The 17429-nt window shown below is 43.9% G+C and overlaps 1 protein-coding gene across 1 annotated transcript in view; it reads left to right on the top strand.

Annotated features, from left to right (window-relative positions):
- The first annotated feature begins 14995 nt into the window (after positions 1–14995).
- Positions 14996–17429, top strand: part of CERS6 (ceramide synthase 6) — a 47819-nt gene continuing 45385 nt past the window's right edge. The window contains exons 1-2 of the mRNA XM_015422247.1: positions 14996–15172; positions 15875–15925. Of these exons, the coding sequence (XP_015277733.1) occupies positions 14996–15172; positions 15875–15925 (228 nt within the window). The remainder of the gene's footprint in view (positions 15173–15874; positions 15926–17429) is intronic.

The raw sequence follows: 17429 nt of genomic DNA, 5'->3' as shown, positions 1-17429 counted from the left end.
CCAGTGCAGTGCCTTCAGCACAGGCTGAATGTGCTCCCACATTGAGAGGCCCATTAAAAACCTGGCTGCAGCTTTTTGCACTAGCTGTAGCTTCCAGATTTGCAATAAGGGCAGCCCCATGTAGAGGGCATTACAGTAGTCCAATCTTGAGGTGACCATTGCATGGATCACTGTTGCCAAGTCATTGCGTTCAAGGAAGGGAACCAACGGCACAGTTAATGGCATCTGGTAACTGCCATTCAATATGAAGAGTTAAGTTGGGTGAGAGGAAGCTAAAGACATTGATAAAGGTGTTCACGGGTTGGGGGAGAGACCCCTAAAGCTACAGGTGTGGTCAACCATTGGGGAACTAGCAGTGCAGAGTTGCTCCAGTCTAAGGCCATTGAAATCAAGGGGTTTATTACAGTGAAGTAACTCTGTACAGGATCACACCATAAGAACTGTACATGTTGTGAGCTGGTACTCTTAATCTTCCCCTTCCCAGGTTCATGAGTATGTTGTAACAGATCATAGAGCTTTTGCCTGGAATGGGGAAGACAGTATAGATTCTGCTCTTGAAAGTGAACCCATTCAGGTGTTAGACTACTAATCCCCCAGTTAGAATAGTTAACAATGTCTGTGTTGTTTGATTTCCTATGGTTTTGCTGGTAATGGAAGGATAATCCCTCTGTTTTGTTGGGGGGGTTATTTTCTGGTGACTTATACATATTAAGAATGCCTGAAAGTTTAAACTTTCAGATAAAAACCTTAATTGGATCTCCTCCAAGATATGAATATTTGAAAAGGTGAATCATGAAAATAGTATTCAGTATAGGAGAGAGAGAGAGAGAGAGAGAGATCATCCAGGCCAAAAAAAGTATTGATGAGTAATATCCCAAGTACAAAATCTATTGAATGGATTGAACCAGAAGATGAGTTTAGCAAGAAAGAAAGACCCGCTGTGGTTTGGGAGTGAAGGGACAGGAAGGTGGAAGGGTCTTAGGGAACAGCCTTTGCAATGAATAAATAGCTGTGCAAGCTGTCGGTGATGGGAAAGTCAGTACTGTTGGGAGAGCCTCGAGTCAAGGACACAAAGAACAACAGAAGTGCAGTTTTAAAAGACATTGTGTCAGATACAAGCATGCAGGTGATGTACTAATTAATCATGCAACAGATGGAGCCTTTTTAGGATGCAAGGCTTCCATAAGGCAGAAATCACAGCGAGGTGCTCAGGGAGGGCTAAAGGAAGTGAAGCATTATATGTTCTTTTAAAAGAGTGATTTGAAATGCATCTGTGCCCTTCCCTTTGCACCCAGCTGGTTACTTACCAGATCGACTGTGATGTAAACAGGTGTACATTTGTTTTTATATAAGTTAACATCTAAGCAATATGTAACTCTGACCTGGATAGCACAAGCCAGCCTGATCTCATCAGATCTTGGGAGCTAAGCAGGATCAGCCCTGGTTAGTATCTGGATAGGAGGCCATTTAGGATGTCCAGGGTAGCTAGCTTCGCAGTGTCAGGCAATGGCAAACCACTTCCGAACGTCTCTTGCCTTGAAAACTTCACAGGGTCACTGTAAGTTGATTGCAACGTGGTGACAAAAAAAAAAAGTGTAACGTAAATTCTTTGTATTTACTTAGCCAAAAGTAAGGCAAGCAGGCAGGCGAGCTCAGCTCACTAGTCCGTTCATAATTTTCATGTGAGCTGTACTTAGCACAGTTAATCACCCCAGTGCCTTTGTCTCTTCTGCCCAAGGCTTGGGTACCAGAGCGATCGTGCATTGCTTTTACCATCGAGACAGCGACACTGTTCAGTGCAACTTTTTACCCATCCTCATGGCTCTGTAACTATTTTTTCATCCTCCTCTTGGGTTGTCCCTACCCGTTCCCTCCATGACATCTCACCTTATTCTCTGCCTCCTCGGACACTAGCAGATTCTGAACTTTCCCTTGCCCCTCCCAACTTTAATAAAGCATACACCATCAATTCTAAATTACATCATTTCTTGTCAAATAACTTCAACGAATTGCAACATAGGAGGGTGCCTTGGGGATATAAAGAGCTGGACTTGTGCTACAAAACAAATCCCTTTGCAGTTTACCGAAGAGGAGCATGATTTTATATTTTGCTATATTTGGCTGTGTTGCCAGGACCATCTATTCTTACACATGAATGTTGGTTGATTTGTCCTAGTTCTTGGATTCAGTAGAACAGCTAGGCTGCTTATGTGGGAGATTCAAGATATGAATATTTCATCTCCCTACACGGAGTGAGTGACAAACTAATTCAAAGGGAATTTTTTTGTGGTAAGCATCAGGTTTGGGTGGTATTTATAATAGGGAAGGGGGGTCCTGTGCTGTATTTCCCCATTATCTCTTCACTGTCTGATGCAGCCTGCTGATTCTGGTTATGGGTTTTTTGCTCACATGTTTAGCTGCCTTAAACTATAGTAGTCCTGGGTCAATAATGATCAAATGACTGGTGACCTTGAGGGTTCATGCTCACCCCTGATGTAGACTGCAGGTAAGTCCATGAGGTATCTCTTAGCTTCCATTCTTCACCAGTAAAGTAGGAACACCGGTGGCCTGCTTAACAGGACATTGTAAAAGTCAGCCCAAGATTATGAAGCTCTTTGCAAATTGGTGCTGCAGTCGTGTGTGTGCTGGCCAGGACATTACACCCCACTGGAGCTCAACAGAGTGTGAGTAAAGATCCTTATGGTGCTATAAAACTGCAAATATAAGTGTGCTTGCTAGGAAATAAGCCCCACTGAGTTAAGTGGGACATTTCCTAGGAAACATGTTCAGGAACAGGCTATAATAGTGCCACAACAGTGAAGATGAATACAGTGCGGAGCTCATTTAGCACAGACTGAGTATTGCAGGCCCAACTTTGATCACTTAGGCTGCAGCACAATAAACCTTTCTACTACTAAATGCCCTTATCAGGAATCAACACACTTAGGACCTGCTGTTGGAATAATGCATTTGGCTGAAACCTTAGCTCCGGTTATTGTTTTTTTCTTGACCTCTTTTACCGAAATGCTCCCCACTAAAAAGTGTCCCTATACATATTAAGATTTCTTCTAAAAAAAAACCCCTCCATTATGATCTCACTTTAATGTGGGGGGGGGGCACACTGGCACACAACTACTTTTAAACTGTTCAGTGATGTGGGGCTTTGTGTGCTTATGTTAAATACTGTAGCTAGCTGTAGAAGCCCTGTACAAATGTAGGTAGTTGGACCCCAGGTGCAACTTAGGGTACAGTTTTGCAGCCAATGCTGTTGAAGAACTCTTGTTCTGGTTGTAAGTGGACCTTGTATACAGGAAATTTCCAATGGACCAACTTCTGTGCCTTCATGGAATTACTATGTGCAGTTGATTTGCCTCCCCTCTTTCTTTTGCCTCCAAACATTGCTAATAAGGCATGGCCCAGCGCCTCGGAGTGCACTCTACCAAACGGGAGGGTAGAAGTCAGCAGGGATGTCCAAAATCCTACTTTAAGCTGTGTGCCCTAGAAAGTGGGACCAGCTTTTCCCAAACGAACAAGGTGGAAATTTTCTGCTTGTAAAAATTAGTCATTTCTGGCAACGCTGTTACAGATCCCTGTTGGGAAAGAAAGTAAATATATAAAGATGATTCCATTTAATTATTAATGAATACAAGAGGGGTTTGGAACAGACAGAATTCTACATGCCATCCTTGACCTACTTTGCATTTCTGGAAGTATCATTCATTGGACCAGGACCCAACCGTGTTTCCGAAATGTAGACGAACTATAGATTGGGTTGCAACATATATACTCAGACCTTTTCATGAAGCACTATGGCAGGCCTTCATAGGAGACAGTGGATCCCCACAGCTTAGAAGTGAAAAGGCCCATTAAATAGTGGGGCAATGTTTCCTGGCAGAGGCTAGCCCTGCAGATATCAAAAAGTTTTAGATTTTTTAAATTACAAAGTCTAGATGAGCACTCAATCTCTCGCAAGTGGGGGGAAATAAAAGTGCCACTTTATAATGTTGCAAGTTTCGGGCAGGTAGAGGTGTATGAGGTTAGTGACAAGTAATGTTACAACACTAGCCAATAGGTACCCATGGTAAATTCTGTCAATGCTGTCTTTGCAGTTGCAATGGGACCAAAATAGCAAGTCCCGGTTCTGATTTTGGGTTTAAGGGATTTTCTGTCATCAGATCTCTAGGCACCTGGGGGGAAGTGTTTAAATCCTCCAGCAGTAGAGGGGTTTACTGGAAGAAAGTTTCTTGTCTCTTTCACAAGCCTAGCTTGTTTCTCTGAAACTCTTGGTCGGAAAGATCCCTGTGTTTTGTTTTTAATAGTGCATTCAGTGCAGAGTTACTCCAGTCCAAGTCCACTGAAGTCAGTAGACTTAGATTGGAGTAACTCTGCATAGGATTGTATTGTATATATGTAAGTTTCATAATGTACCTAGATTTCAAGCTGAAGGTATCATTCTATACCATGGGAACAGAGTGAAGTCATTGGCCCAGGGTACAGATATTCTCACCCAGTACCAGGCTCATACAGGTCCTTTCTGCACTAGACCTTAAATCCTGGTTCAGCCCTGTCCCTGAACTTACATTCTACACTACACTCGAGTTCACCCCTGTAATTATCTCAGGGTATTTTTACATTCTACACTACACTCGAGTTCACCCCGGTTTCACCCCACACTTGTCCTGGGATAAACGGATGCTGTTATAACCAGGGATAAATGCAAGGTATTCTGTTGCGAGCTGAACTCTGATAAAACCAGGGGTGAGATCCAAGTGCGGAAAGGACCATAGTGTCCCAGAACTGAAGAAATTACTGTTCTTTAAAAAAGTATTTTCATTTTGTTTCAGTCATAGAACGTAGTTGAAATTCCTCATTTCCTCATTAAATGCTACCCAGTCTCTGAATTATTATAGAGACCTTGCTCCTGAGCACTTCCATCCACTTTGTTGTACTGGCAAGCAAAGTGTTTAAAGAATAGTTGAAAAGGTAGATGTCCCATTTGCATTTCTTGTGGGTGAAATGTGTCCAGAACAATGTTACTGACTGTGAGTCCTAGAAATGGCCTGGATTCCTTGGATTTGATTTGGCACAGGCCAACCTAATGCCCCATAGCACTTCCTGCTTTGCCGCTTTTCCCACCCTTTTTCACCCCACGTGCGATCTTCCTCAGAAACTTTTAAAAACATTTTATTGGGAGTGCTATGGCGCTGAAACAGGACCGCAAATCAGTGCCACAGAGACCCCATTGAGATGCCTGTATTCTATTGAGACACACTGAGATACATGTGATCGTGACTGTGGTCACCTGGAAACGTTCGTCACACCAATCCCTGAAGCCCAAAGCTCCCGCTTAAACCTGTTGTCCAATGAACTATTTCTATCCTTGTTTCCAGGTGACAGCCATCACGATGGCATGTATCACAGTCTATCTCAATGGAGTCCAGTCATCTCAATGGGGTCGCTATTGTGCTGATTTGCAGTCCTGTTATAGCGCTCCCAGTAGAGTGTTTTAAAAAATCCTCTGAGGAAGATTGCATGCGCAGTGAAAAAGGGTAGGGGGGAAAGTGGCGCAGTTGAAATGGCCATAACAATTCAGGGACGGCTCATTAACAGGAAGAAAATCGCTGTGTGAAACCCACATCCCTGTGTCACTTTACAAGATGACAGGCCAATAACAAATACCATCCCGTTTAGAAAGGTGATGTGAAATGCCTCTTTATGTCCACACACACACACACACACCGCCACCAGTGCTCTCAGTAGCGTCGTCCTGGGCACGCCAGGGTCCATAAGCCTCCCCAAGTCACTGATCAAGACTTTCATTGTAGCTCAGAAGGGCTCTCACTGGTACTTCCATTGTATCTGAAAGTCAAAGTTGTGCCAGAAATCTGCCCTTAGTATTTTGTTTTGTGTCTTGGGTGGTAGGAAGAACGGTGCTACAGAATTCTAATGCAGCATATCCAGTCACAGCTTCTGAATCCCTCCTGCGAGGAAAGGTTAAATCTGGCATGGGAGCCTTGCATCAGAGAGGCCCTTATGTGTTCCAGAAGGGAGTTTTGACAGCAATGTGATTTTGCTGGAGCACTTCAGCAGTCATCGTGTCAAAGGAATGCAGGTGTCAGATGATCCAATCGGAAAGGGGGAAGGAAGGAAGCGGTCTGAAGTCCTTCTGAGTGGAATACTTATTTCAATAGGCCAGCCAGAACGCAGACCGACTTAATGTGCAGAATAAAAGAAACTTGCTGACATAAATGGGTTTGCTGATAGAAGGGATTAAAGGACTATGGGGACGCTTAGTGTGTGCAATAGGAATAAGTCATTGGCCTCATCTGCTAATAATACCACAAACAAATTGGGTTTTGTGTTTTTGGTTTTTAAAAGATTTTGTGGAACTGTTACACAGGCAGCCTGTTTAAAGTCTCTGTTTTTAAAACGGGGTTTCAATTGGCTCAAATCTGACATCTTTGGATTTCTAGGGAAATCTTGCATAAACATAGAAACCGGTTTTCTGATCTGCCTTGCAGTAATACCTTTATTATGGGGTGGGGGAAGTGGCCAGTTCTCTTTTTAGAGTTAACCATGTATTCGGGTAAACTAGTTAAAATTATTTTTTACAGTTCATTCCCCCCCCCCCCAAAAAACATCTGAGGCATATCTGTCATTGGGGCAAGACTTTTATATGCCTCAACCTGTCTTTTAAAATAAAAAATGAAAAGCTCTGAAACACAGGGAAGGTTGCACCATATAAGCTATTTCCATAGCGTTGTTGCCTTTTTACGAAATATATTTTATGCAAAATTAAGAGTGGAATTTTAAGCAGTGTTACTATATCTCCCCCCCCCTTCCCCGGCAGTATTAAGCCTGACCTTCCTTTTGCATACCTGATGAAAAGCAGAACTTCCAGAGAGAGATCTGTAGATCTCTCTGCTCTGGGGCCTTCCAGAAACTTGGGCTCAATTAGCCTCTCTTTCCAAAGATAACAAGACAAGACAATGGATGCAAAATGGCCTCTGGCACCTGGTTAATGTACAGAGTTTTTTTTCTTTCCTTGGTGCATTTTAAAATTCTTCACTGTTCTTTCAGTCTACAGAGAATATTTAGGAGAACTTGGTTTTAAAAAAACATGAAAGAAGAGCAGAGAGAAACGAGAATAGCCGACTTCAGGCATTTGCATAAGGAAAAGTGGGACGGTTCTTGGTAAATGATAGCAAATTGGGCAGCTGTTTATCATCCATTATTAGGTACCAGAATGGCACTAAAGCTCAAGTTTAATTGTTCATAGGGCAAATTTGCAAATCCTGCCCCAACCCCAAGGAAACCAATTAGTCTAGCATAGTTGGACATGCTTGAGAAAAATCTGACCCCAGACGTTTAGAAGATATTTTTATCATCTACCTTTTACAGGTTTATGCTGTGCAGTTGCTAAGATCTTATGCAGTTGGGCCCATCCTGCCCTGATGCTGCATAAAGGGACTGTATAATGACTGCCATGTTAGCAGGAGACCTCCGGATGGCAGCCGACCCCCACCGCAGCTCAGTATGGTAGTGGAGGGGGAGGAAGGAGCAAAAATCACTCCACAGCAACACCATGATGTCACTTCCAAAACAAATCTGCTCATCTCCGTTTCCAAGCCAAAGCGCTGTCCAAAGATGTTTCCGTGGTCATGTGGCCGGCATGACTAGATGCCGAGGCGCACAGAACGCTGTTACCTTCCCACCGAAGTGGTACCTATTTATCTACTTGCAATTTCTTGCTTTCAAACTGCCAGGTTGGCAGGAGCTGGGGCCAGAGATGGGAGCTCACTCCATCATGCAGCACTCGGGTCTCGAACTCCTGAATTACCAACCTTCCGGTCTGCAGCTCAGCATCTTAACCACTCGAGCCACCACAGCCCCTTTAATCAAATAATAGGAAACAGTAAAACATAAGAGTTTCTGGTGAAGCCTAGAGTGTCGTGCAGACATGGTAATGTCACTTTTGGGTTCTCCTTGGAAGTGATGTCATGGTGTTGCTGTATTGCCACATCGCTCCCCCCCCCCCCCAATTCCTCCTGGGTGCTGGCTGCCAGCTGGCAACCCTAGACTGTACGAACAGTTCCTGCAAAACACAAAGCCCCAGTAAACAGCTATGACCTCATCTGGGAAGGCAGTGATGTTTTCCTTCGCTTACGATTTTTGTGTGTGAGTCTTGCATTGTTATGATCCAAAAAGTGAGTTTAAAAGGTTACTCTTCCCCTCCCCCCGTAAGCAGTCACTGTGGTCAAAACTGGGGGGGGGGGGACATTTCTGAATCCTTGTTAGCAATTATCTTATTTTAAGCTCCTGTCCTGTATAGAAATGAAAATATGTCAAAACCACTAAGCTATAGCATGAAAAGTTTAGGTGCCCAGGATTTTTCTAGTCCTGTTCAATAGCATTTACTTACTCACTTTCATGCACAGTTGCAGTATATCTTAAGATAAAGTGTGAAGATTTTTCTGAGTTTCACCATTATAAAACTGTCCATTTCTCTTTGAGGGTTCTCCCTTTCTTAAGGCTAGTAATTCTCACAATAGATTATTTAGAGTTTTATTTCCTGATTTAAAGTATGGCTTGCTTTTTCTGCTGTGCTACACACGTTTCTGGATAGTCTTAATGGGCATATTCTTTCTTGCTCTTTTTAGACATTTTGCTTCAAGCTTTATGGTTATATCTTTTTAAAATCTTGCCTAGATATCTGCCTGTCACTGTGTGTTTCTGATTCCCTTTCTGATGTTGTTGAATCTCTTATCAGCATACTCTTATCAACACCGGGTTGGCCCCCAGCAACTCAGCTTTTGCCTTTGGTTTGGCCGTCTACTATCAAATGGAGCTGCGGTGGCTCAAGTGGTTAAGATGCTGAACTGCAGGCTGTGGAAGGTCAGTAGTTCAGCAGTTTGAGACTCGGGTGCCGCATGATGGAGTGAGCTCCCATCTCTAGTTCCAGCTCCTGCCAACCTAGCAGTTCGAAACTACTAGCAGAAACTGCAAGTAGATACATAGGTACCACTTCGGTGGGAAGGTAGCAGCGTTCCGTGTGCCTTGGTGTTTAGTCATGCCGGCCACATGACCACAGAAACGTCTTCGGACAGTGCTGGCTCTTTGGCTTTGAAGCGGAGATGAGCACCGCAACCCTAGAGTCGGATTTGACTGGCTTTCGAGCAAGGGAACCTTTACCTTTACTTTACTTTACGTACTATCGAATAACCACTCACTAGCTGCTGCTTTCTCATTTCTCTTCACTTTTACTTAGTCTCTACCAGGTGGTGGTGGTAGAAAGTGCCATCAGGTCTCAGCTGACTTATGGCAACCCTGTAGGTTGCCCTTGTATGGTAACCTTGCAGACAAACACAGTTAGTCTGCCATTGCGTGATTCTTCCAAGGTGTCACTTTTGGGTTCTTCTTGGAAGTGATGTCACAATGTCGCTGTAACGCCACCGCACCTGGTCCATGCTGGGTGTCAGCTGCCAACTGGCAACCCTAGACTGTACAAACAGGGTGGCAGGCACTGGCCCTGCTTTTGTGGAAGTGGTGGTTTGCCATTTCCTGCATAGCAACCTTAGTCATTCTTGGTGGTCTCCAGTCCAAGTACTGATCAGGGCCAACCCTGGTTGGTTTCTGAGCTATGGTGAGATCCGGGCCATCCAGGTCAGGGCCCATATTTTGAGGTGCTCATGAAAGCCTCCTGATGCTAAACTTCTCTCTGGATTTAGGGTTTCATTATTACTAGACACATTTACTGGAGCGGAATTCATCTTGTCTGGGTTCTCCCAGTAATGTATTCCTGGTGTGCAGTCACAGAAAAATAAAATATGGCCTGTACTAAACTAACCTGGTTTCCACTGAAAAAAAATGTTCTTTTCTTATATTAAGGATCATAGTGGTGTTCTTCTGCAGCAGATAATCCAATGAAAAGTAGAAACTCCTAAACTGTGTGTAAAAAAAATTAAACCCTTTCAGCAGCCAAGCCGCTAATCTTGAAGGAGTTTCTGTGTTGCAGGTTATCTTGGTTGCATTCTCCTGCATAACAATAGAAACCCCTTGCATATCTGTGTTAAGACTGGGGCCGGCAGCCCATTAGTTTCGAAGGAGTTTATTTTTAACAAGAATCTTGTCCGGTTGTGCCTTATCTGTGTCATTAAGTACAGTGTTATCCTACCTTGGCCCTTTCCCCAGACAGGGACAACCGGGCAAGAAGGAAAGTGTGTTGGGCAGTGTTTCTTTCATATGGTATCTGGACCAGTGTTCCCTCTAAGCTGAGTTAGTGTGAGCTAGCTCACAGATTTTTAGCCTCCAGCTCACACATTTTTGTCTCAGCTCAGGAAGGAGGGCTCCAGAGCAAACTAATTTAGGCAGTAGCCAAATCGCTCACTCACAAATTTAATGCCAGTAGCTCACAAAGTAGAATTTTTGCTCACAAGATTCCACAGCTTAGAGGGAACATTGATCTGGACATTTCTTTTTTGGCATGTGGCGCTCTTTTTTGCAGACAGTTTGCACCTCTCTGAATGGGGGGCAGGACATTTGGCTACACAGTATCTGGGGCGGCCTGCTGTCTTACTTTCAGTCATAGGAATTTGGGTGGCAGTTGGGCGATTGCCCAGCTCTTGTGGTGGCTTGGGCATTGGGCCAGATGGGGGGGGGGGGAGGCTGAGCTTCCGTGCCTGATTCCCTGGGTCTGGGAATCCGCATAATGGGTCTTGGAGGTACAGCTGTTCAGCAATGCTCAGAGGCTTCAGATGGCCAGGGAACCATGCAGAGGCTTGCATTCGTGTGGGACCTCAGACCTTGGCATCCCACAGCAGCTCCCCTAGCGGGCGAGCTGGCTGCATGGTTGGTGTCATCAGCCGACAGGTGGGTTGCCCAAGGCTGGATCTGTGCCCCCATGCTGCGCCAGTGCTCCTGAGTCCTGCTGTTGTGTCCAATAAAAGGCGTGACCTCCTCTTTCTCCAGCTGTGTGTTTGGCTTTCTTGTGCCCCTTTCAGCCCTCGCTCCCTCCCTTGCCCTTAGGACCTCGGCGGAACAGCAGTCTAGCATAACATGTCACTTTGTTTAGTTCACTTACTTGCTTTTACCTGCTGGAGGCGGCTCACAACAATAAACAAGAGGAAAGCACAAAAACTCTAAAATCATTAAAATTAAAGACCAGGCAAATAAACCGAGAAAAATAAAGGCTCAGAAGCAAAAAAACCCCCCAAACCCTGCAGACTATAGGATTCTCTTAACAGGCCTCAGGTCAGAAGCAGATAATAAAAACAGAAGACCAAGAGCATAGTCAAAAGCCTGGGTTAAGAAAAGAAAAAAGAAATGTTTTGACCTGGCACCTGAAATAATGTAGGGTAGGCACCAGGCGAGTCTCTAGAGGGGAAGGGCATTCCCCAGGCAAGGTGCCACTGCTGAAAAAGCCATGTCTGTGGTTGCCAGTGGGGCACAAACAGCACAGCTTGTGAAGGGGATCATAACTGGCGTGCTGGACAATGAGTGGAGACGGTCTTTTGTGTACCTTGGCTTTGAATTGTGCTCAGAAACACAAGATCTGCAGTCAGTGCAGATCTTCCAGCACAGGGGTGATAATATCCCTGTATCCAATCCCACCGACAGTAGCCTGGCTTCTGCGTTCTGGGACCAACTGAAGTTTCTGGACCATTTACAAAGGGAAGCGTCACCTAGATCATAATACAGTAATCAAACCAGGTCATCATCAGAGCTTGGATCAAGTTGTTTCTCCCACATCTCTGCCTCTGGAAAAATAGTAATTAATTTGGGTGGGAGAGCCCTAACAAAACAGGTGACAGCAATTTGATATATTGTTCAGATAGATTAGTGCCTAAAAACCTGAGGCTAGCCACTAAGATCATAAATATCAAAAAAGAACACCATTCCTTATGTCAGGGGCATCCTGTGCTTTCCCGCTGTACATCTTGTATCCTTCACAATGTCAGCCACACTGTTGCAATGCAAAGCTTATGTCACATTTTCCCTTCCTTGGAGCAATCTAACAGGTACCTCTCTCTCTTTTTAAAAAAATTATTTGGGATAATGACTCCAGTGGGCCAAACAATTCAGTAATTGGTTAACTGAATTCTGGGGCTTTGTCTAAGCATACTGTTGCCAGATCAGTTAAGGCTGCGCTGCAGTGTTCTAGAGGAAATACATGTGCATTTATATTTCCCTAATGATGGCATTGTAATTTAGGAAGCAGAAAATTGGACAATGCTTATTTCTGGCTTGATGAGAGACAGATTATTGTTTTCAAGAGGGTACTAATTGCAGGTGGTTATCATAAACGATCTGTTTCAAAATATTTGAACAGCTTTAATGCTATGAATACAATGGATCTTCAAGGCTGTCCCCCAAAAGCTCTGATTACCCTATGTAGTGAAACTGGAAGTTTCCGTCCATTCCAGTTTACCCTGCCTTATATTGGAAGATTGGGGGGGGGGGCGCTGCATCTAATGTCATCACATAGAAAATTAAAGATGTTATTGCCCACATCATGCCCTCAGTGACTGGAACTAGTTCACAGAATACAAGGGTGTCATAGTCAGCCTTAGACTAGCTGTAGGGGATTTGATTAACATATAAGCTGTGGGAAATGGCGTGAAGGAGAACTGGGTGGCATCTTAAGCTTATTAAGTCGAAGACTTGGGCAAGGCTCACATGAATAAACTTCAGTTCTCAGGTTTGTGCCGGTAGCCCCATATTATTGCAGCCTTTCTCCAGAGAAACTTAACTGCCACCATTTTGGTAGCTGGGCCAGGAACAATGGTTCCAGAATGTCTTACTCTACAGCCTTAAGAATTTCCTCTCTATTTGGACATACTGGCAATTATTAATCTGAAAGGCTAAATCATTGCTTTGGAATCATCAGGTATAGTATCTAGGTTGCAAGATGGTGTCTTTGCCATTTGATGGGAGGGAATTTTATTTTTCCTGCCTGCTTCCCTCTTCCCAATTATGATAGAGCCAAGCAAAAATCAAATGATATTTTTGTTATCTTTAACCATCCCTTGAAATTGAATAGCCGTATACAGCAACATGTTTGTTAGTTGTGTGACAGTTGGGACTGTAGCTCTCATCAATAACACATCCCCTACTACATTACTTCATAGAGGTAACCAAGGACTAGACCCTGTCTGGAAAAGCTGGATATTAAGTTAGTAAATGATTGCTCAAGATTGCTTCGAGCTTACAACAGCTTTCAGGAAGTTGTAGTGGGAGGTATGTTAGTGCAGAATTAAGGTTTTATGTGTATATTATCTATGCATTCTGTATTCACACTAAGTAACTGAATCTATGAAGCTTCCTAGTGGATGCCCATCTCTATTATTATTCGTTTGGACAGAAGATCTCCATAGGAGTTCTGACAAACAAGACATACAGTGGTATATAAAGCTGTCAGTGTCACCTGTAAGCTGCAGGACCCATGTACTTTCTGGTTATAAGACTACAGTGTTTGGCGTGAGGAGAAGTCCCATCTCCCCTAACTGTATCTCACATTGCAGCCAGCCCATGCCTTTCCCCCATATTCCTTTCCTTGGCCAAGGAAAATAATGCAATGTCAGTGTGTGCTTCTAAAGTCTGGCGGAACCTTGGAGGATATGAGTGATTCCTATACTCAGATGTTGGAGAGAATTTAAGCTTTAATGTTAAAAGTATCCCCCCCCCCTATAAAGAAGGTTCTTTCCACTGGAAGGTAAAAATGTGATGATCTCCTTCTCCAGTCTCTGTAAATATAATATCTAGTACTTTTGCATTTTTGACAGCGTGAGAAAAATATCTCATAAAATATCTGCTCTACTCTCCAAATGTCAGGAAATGCTTTTTATTTCCGGGGTGGGTGGGGTGGATTTCATGTTCTTGCATTTCAGGAACTTGGAGGATGAATAGTCACACATCTTGTGCAAGTAGTCAAAAACCATATGAAGGTCCCGGTCACACAGGCCGGATATCGCGGGGGGGGGGGAGGCGTGGCTGTTTGCCCCGGAGCAAACTACCGCGCGGCAGTGGGATCAAACGTCCCGCCGACGTCCTGTGGTTGGGGGGGAGGTGCTGATCATACATCACTCCTGCGGCGCGGCAAAGATGCGGATTGGCGGGGTTTTTTTTTCCCCTAAACCCAAGTGTTCGCATGCTCCGTTGGGTGCTTGTGGGCATCCAGTGGAGACTTGGGGGGAAAAAAACTTTTCGCGACGGGACATGGGTGGGCGCCGGATGCCACTGGAAACGTGATCAGATGCCCGCCCTTGCCCCGCGGTTTCCGGAAACTAGTACCTCGGAGGTACTAGTTTTTTACCCCGCATCTTCGGCAGGAAGCCTCGGGTGAGCCACGGGAGCTCTACGCTTCCCAGATGTGGTGCTGTGATCGCGCCCGGAAAATCCGCCTATCTTCCGTCTCTGTAGCGTGGCTAATGCTTCGTGTGACCGCAGCCGAAGATTGTTTCTCCTCCTCAACGTTTGGTTCTTCTGAAGGGAAAGGAGCTATTGGGGTTATTTACTTTTGTATTGCAGTATGTCTTAATTCACCTTGCTATTACTTTGCCTCTGGGTAATCTCGAAAGGCTGTGTACGCTGAATATTCATCTCTCTACATTTTGGTTCTGTTTCCCAAAAGGAAAAAAAAATCAGACCCCTGCTAAGTTAAGAATAGCATGGGTAAGGAATAGATCGCATAGGATGCATAATCAGTCTATGCAGCTGATACAGCGTATATAAAATGAATATTACTTCTTAGAGAAGGAGGTGGGGGGAAACGTTCCATCCTCTGCCCGCATAAGGGTACTTCATCCAGCAGAGGGGAGAATAATTTTTGTTGGCTCCCTCCCCCACTGAAGACCTCCCTCCATTTCATCCTCAGTGGTTTTTCTGTGCTTGCAATGCTCTAAATCTAACCAGCTTAGAAAAATTAAACTTTTAAATGTCTTCATTAAAAGGGATTGGACAGGTGTAGTACAGAGAGGTCTAATAACAGCTGTTAGCCATGACAGTTAAACTGGGATGTCTGTATGTAGAGCAGTATGTTTCCAAGATCCTGATGCAGCGAAAAGAAACTAAGGAACAGCTATCCTCCCCTGCTAGTGAACTTCCAGAGGCCACTGTGGAGAACTGGATCCTGCCCACAGTCTCTGAAGACAGAAAGATTTCTCTTCCCGCAGAGGCACAGCTTCCCCGCCTCCTCCCTCTTGCTGCATCCTGAAATTCCTCCCCAAATTCAACTCCTAGGGGGATGGGGACGCCCCCCCCCCAATAGTTTGGAGGGAGATCAGAGGTCTGTCCCAGGAGTGGGGAACTGGCAAGAAACATCCCTCCCACACACACACACTTCACAGGTAGAAATTTTAGGTAGGATCCAACGCAATATTGGGCTAGATACAGGGATGTAACATAACAGTTTTGACTCCAGGTCCCTGTTTGGAGTTCACTTCTCCCTTGAGCAGAATCAAACCTGTGAATCTTTATTTTCATGCCACATTGTCTTTCCTCATGCCAAATTTTTCCTAGCAAATGGCTGCAATCTTTGCTGTCATTTGTACATCAAACTGCATATAAACAGCATATAAGGTACACTGGCAGTGAAAAATCTCACAACAGCATATAAAAATAAATGCAAAAAGTCATGCCTGGCTAAGTGGTGTGATCCAGCATGCGAAGTCCTTGTATTCTGATACAATCTGCTATGTATATTTAGTGAAGACACAAGTATTCCACTTACGTAAATAAGCCACATGAATTTCTAATAACCAGTTTTTTTAGGTATGGCCTTCATTGGCAGAACTGAGTGATTTCGGTGACATAGAGGATCCTTTTGCGTGTCATATTGTTTACACTTCTTTCTCCCTCTCCCTCTCTCTTTTTAAAGAGCCCGTGGTTGTGGAATACCAGGCAATGCTGGGTAGGATACCCTTTACAGGTAAGGGAGGGGCTACTATTTTGTATGAAAATGAATATAAGCTGTTTGAACTTGCTGCATAACTGAGAAAATTTCATGCTCTGTTGAAAAGCCTTGTCTGGTCTGTTGTTATTTTATAAGTATGAAAATGGTGGGTGCGGCACAGATTCCGAAGGGCATTTTTCTATAGAGGTTTGAGGCAGAAAGTCTCCCATGAATTTTGTGTAGAGTTTTGTCTCCACTGCGTTGCCTTTACTTGTTCTAAACTGTTTCTGCACACTTCGTCTGGTGCTAAATACTGCTGAAATAGAAAGGGGCGGAAGAGAGGAAATATTCTTTAGAATTCATATTCAAAATCCCACTTAGGGCATTAGCTCTCATGGATCCATTCCATTTATGGCAATGCCTTCTTCCCCAATGCAAAGAGCTGTTGATGATAATTATGTTAAGCCCTTAATTATGAGCCATTTCAGGAAGTTCTCAGGATTTCCATTTTTTAATGTTTCTATTTTTCATCACAAGGATTTTGTCTTTCCACTATAATTATAACAAAGCAGAAGAGTTATAAAGTGTCTGATCTTATTCAGTGGACCTTGGGGTTTCACAACTGTCTTAACTTTAACCACATCTGTCCTAGGAACTAATTGCTTATTTTGGAAGTGGTTTCTATGCTGCACCTTTTATCTTCATGCTTATAAAATACATTCCTGGTTTATCTACTAAGAGTGGAAATATCCTACACTTTATGAAGCATGTGATAAACTTTTAAAAGAGAATTGCAGGGCAGTTTTATACCTTCCTAAACCCATTGACTCCAGTGGAATTAAAAAGGTGTAACTCCTCTTAGATGTGAACTGTTGGAAGGCCGACAATGTGTGGCAATCATTCTTAGCCACAGGTCTCTCTGTACGGATTATAGTTTTAACTTAAGCTCATCTGGCTAATTTCTCATCATTGTTTGTGTTCCACAAGCATCCAAAACCCTGAAGAGAAAAACAAAAAGATAAGTATCTTTTGATCTAGGCAATTCCAGACATGTATGAGCAATTCTTTCCATATATGGAGATACATTTCTATCAAACATCCACCCTTCCTCCACCTCCAGTCCTTAAGATACACATAGCTTGCACTGAAATAGCTGCAATGGTATTCTGAGTACCAAGGTCAGCAGTATATATGGATTGTTTTGGTGGTAATCTCAGCAAGTGTATTGGATTTTTTTAAAAAAATTACTAGTTTCCACATATCTGTTAACAATGGGATATTGAGAATGGCTGATCTTGTCCACAGCCAGCACAGCGTACTGGTTAGAATGTTGGTTTAGGAACTGGGAGACCCAGCTTTGAATCCCACTCTCTGCCATGGAAGCTCACTGGGTGACCTTGGGCCAGTCACACACTCTCACCCTAACCTATCGCCCTGGTGGTGAGATGGTCATTGTGAAGATAAAGTGGAGAATGGGGATTGCTTTGAGTCCCTACTGGGGGGGGGGGGAAGTGGGGCCTAAATATCTAAATGCATAATT

This window comes from Gekko japonicus, unplaced genomic scaffold, assembly GCF_001447785.1.
Source record: "Gekko japonicus isolate JY-2015 unplaced genomic scaffold, Gekko_japonicus_V1.1 scaffold469, whole genome shotgun sequence".
Classification (NCBI taxonomy): Eukaryota; Metazoa; Chordata; class Lepidosauria; order Squamata; family Gekkonidae; genus Gekko; species Gekko japonicus.
The sequence above is the reverse complement of the archived record's forward strand: the minus strand, read 5'-3'. Positions and strand labels throughout refer to the sequence as shown.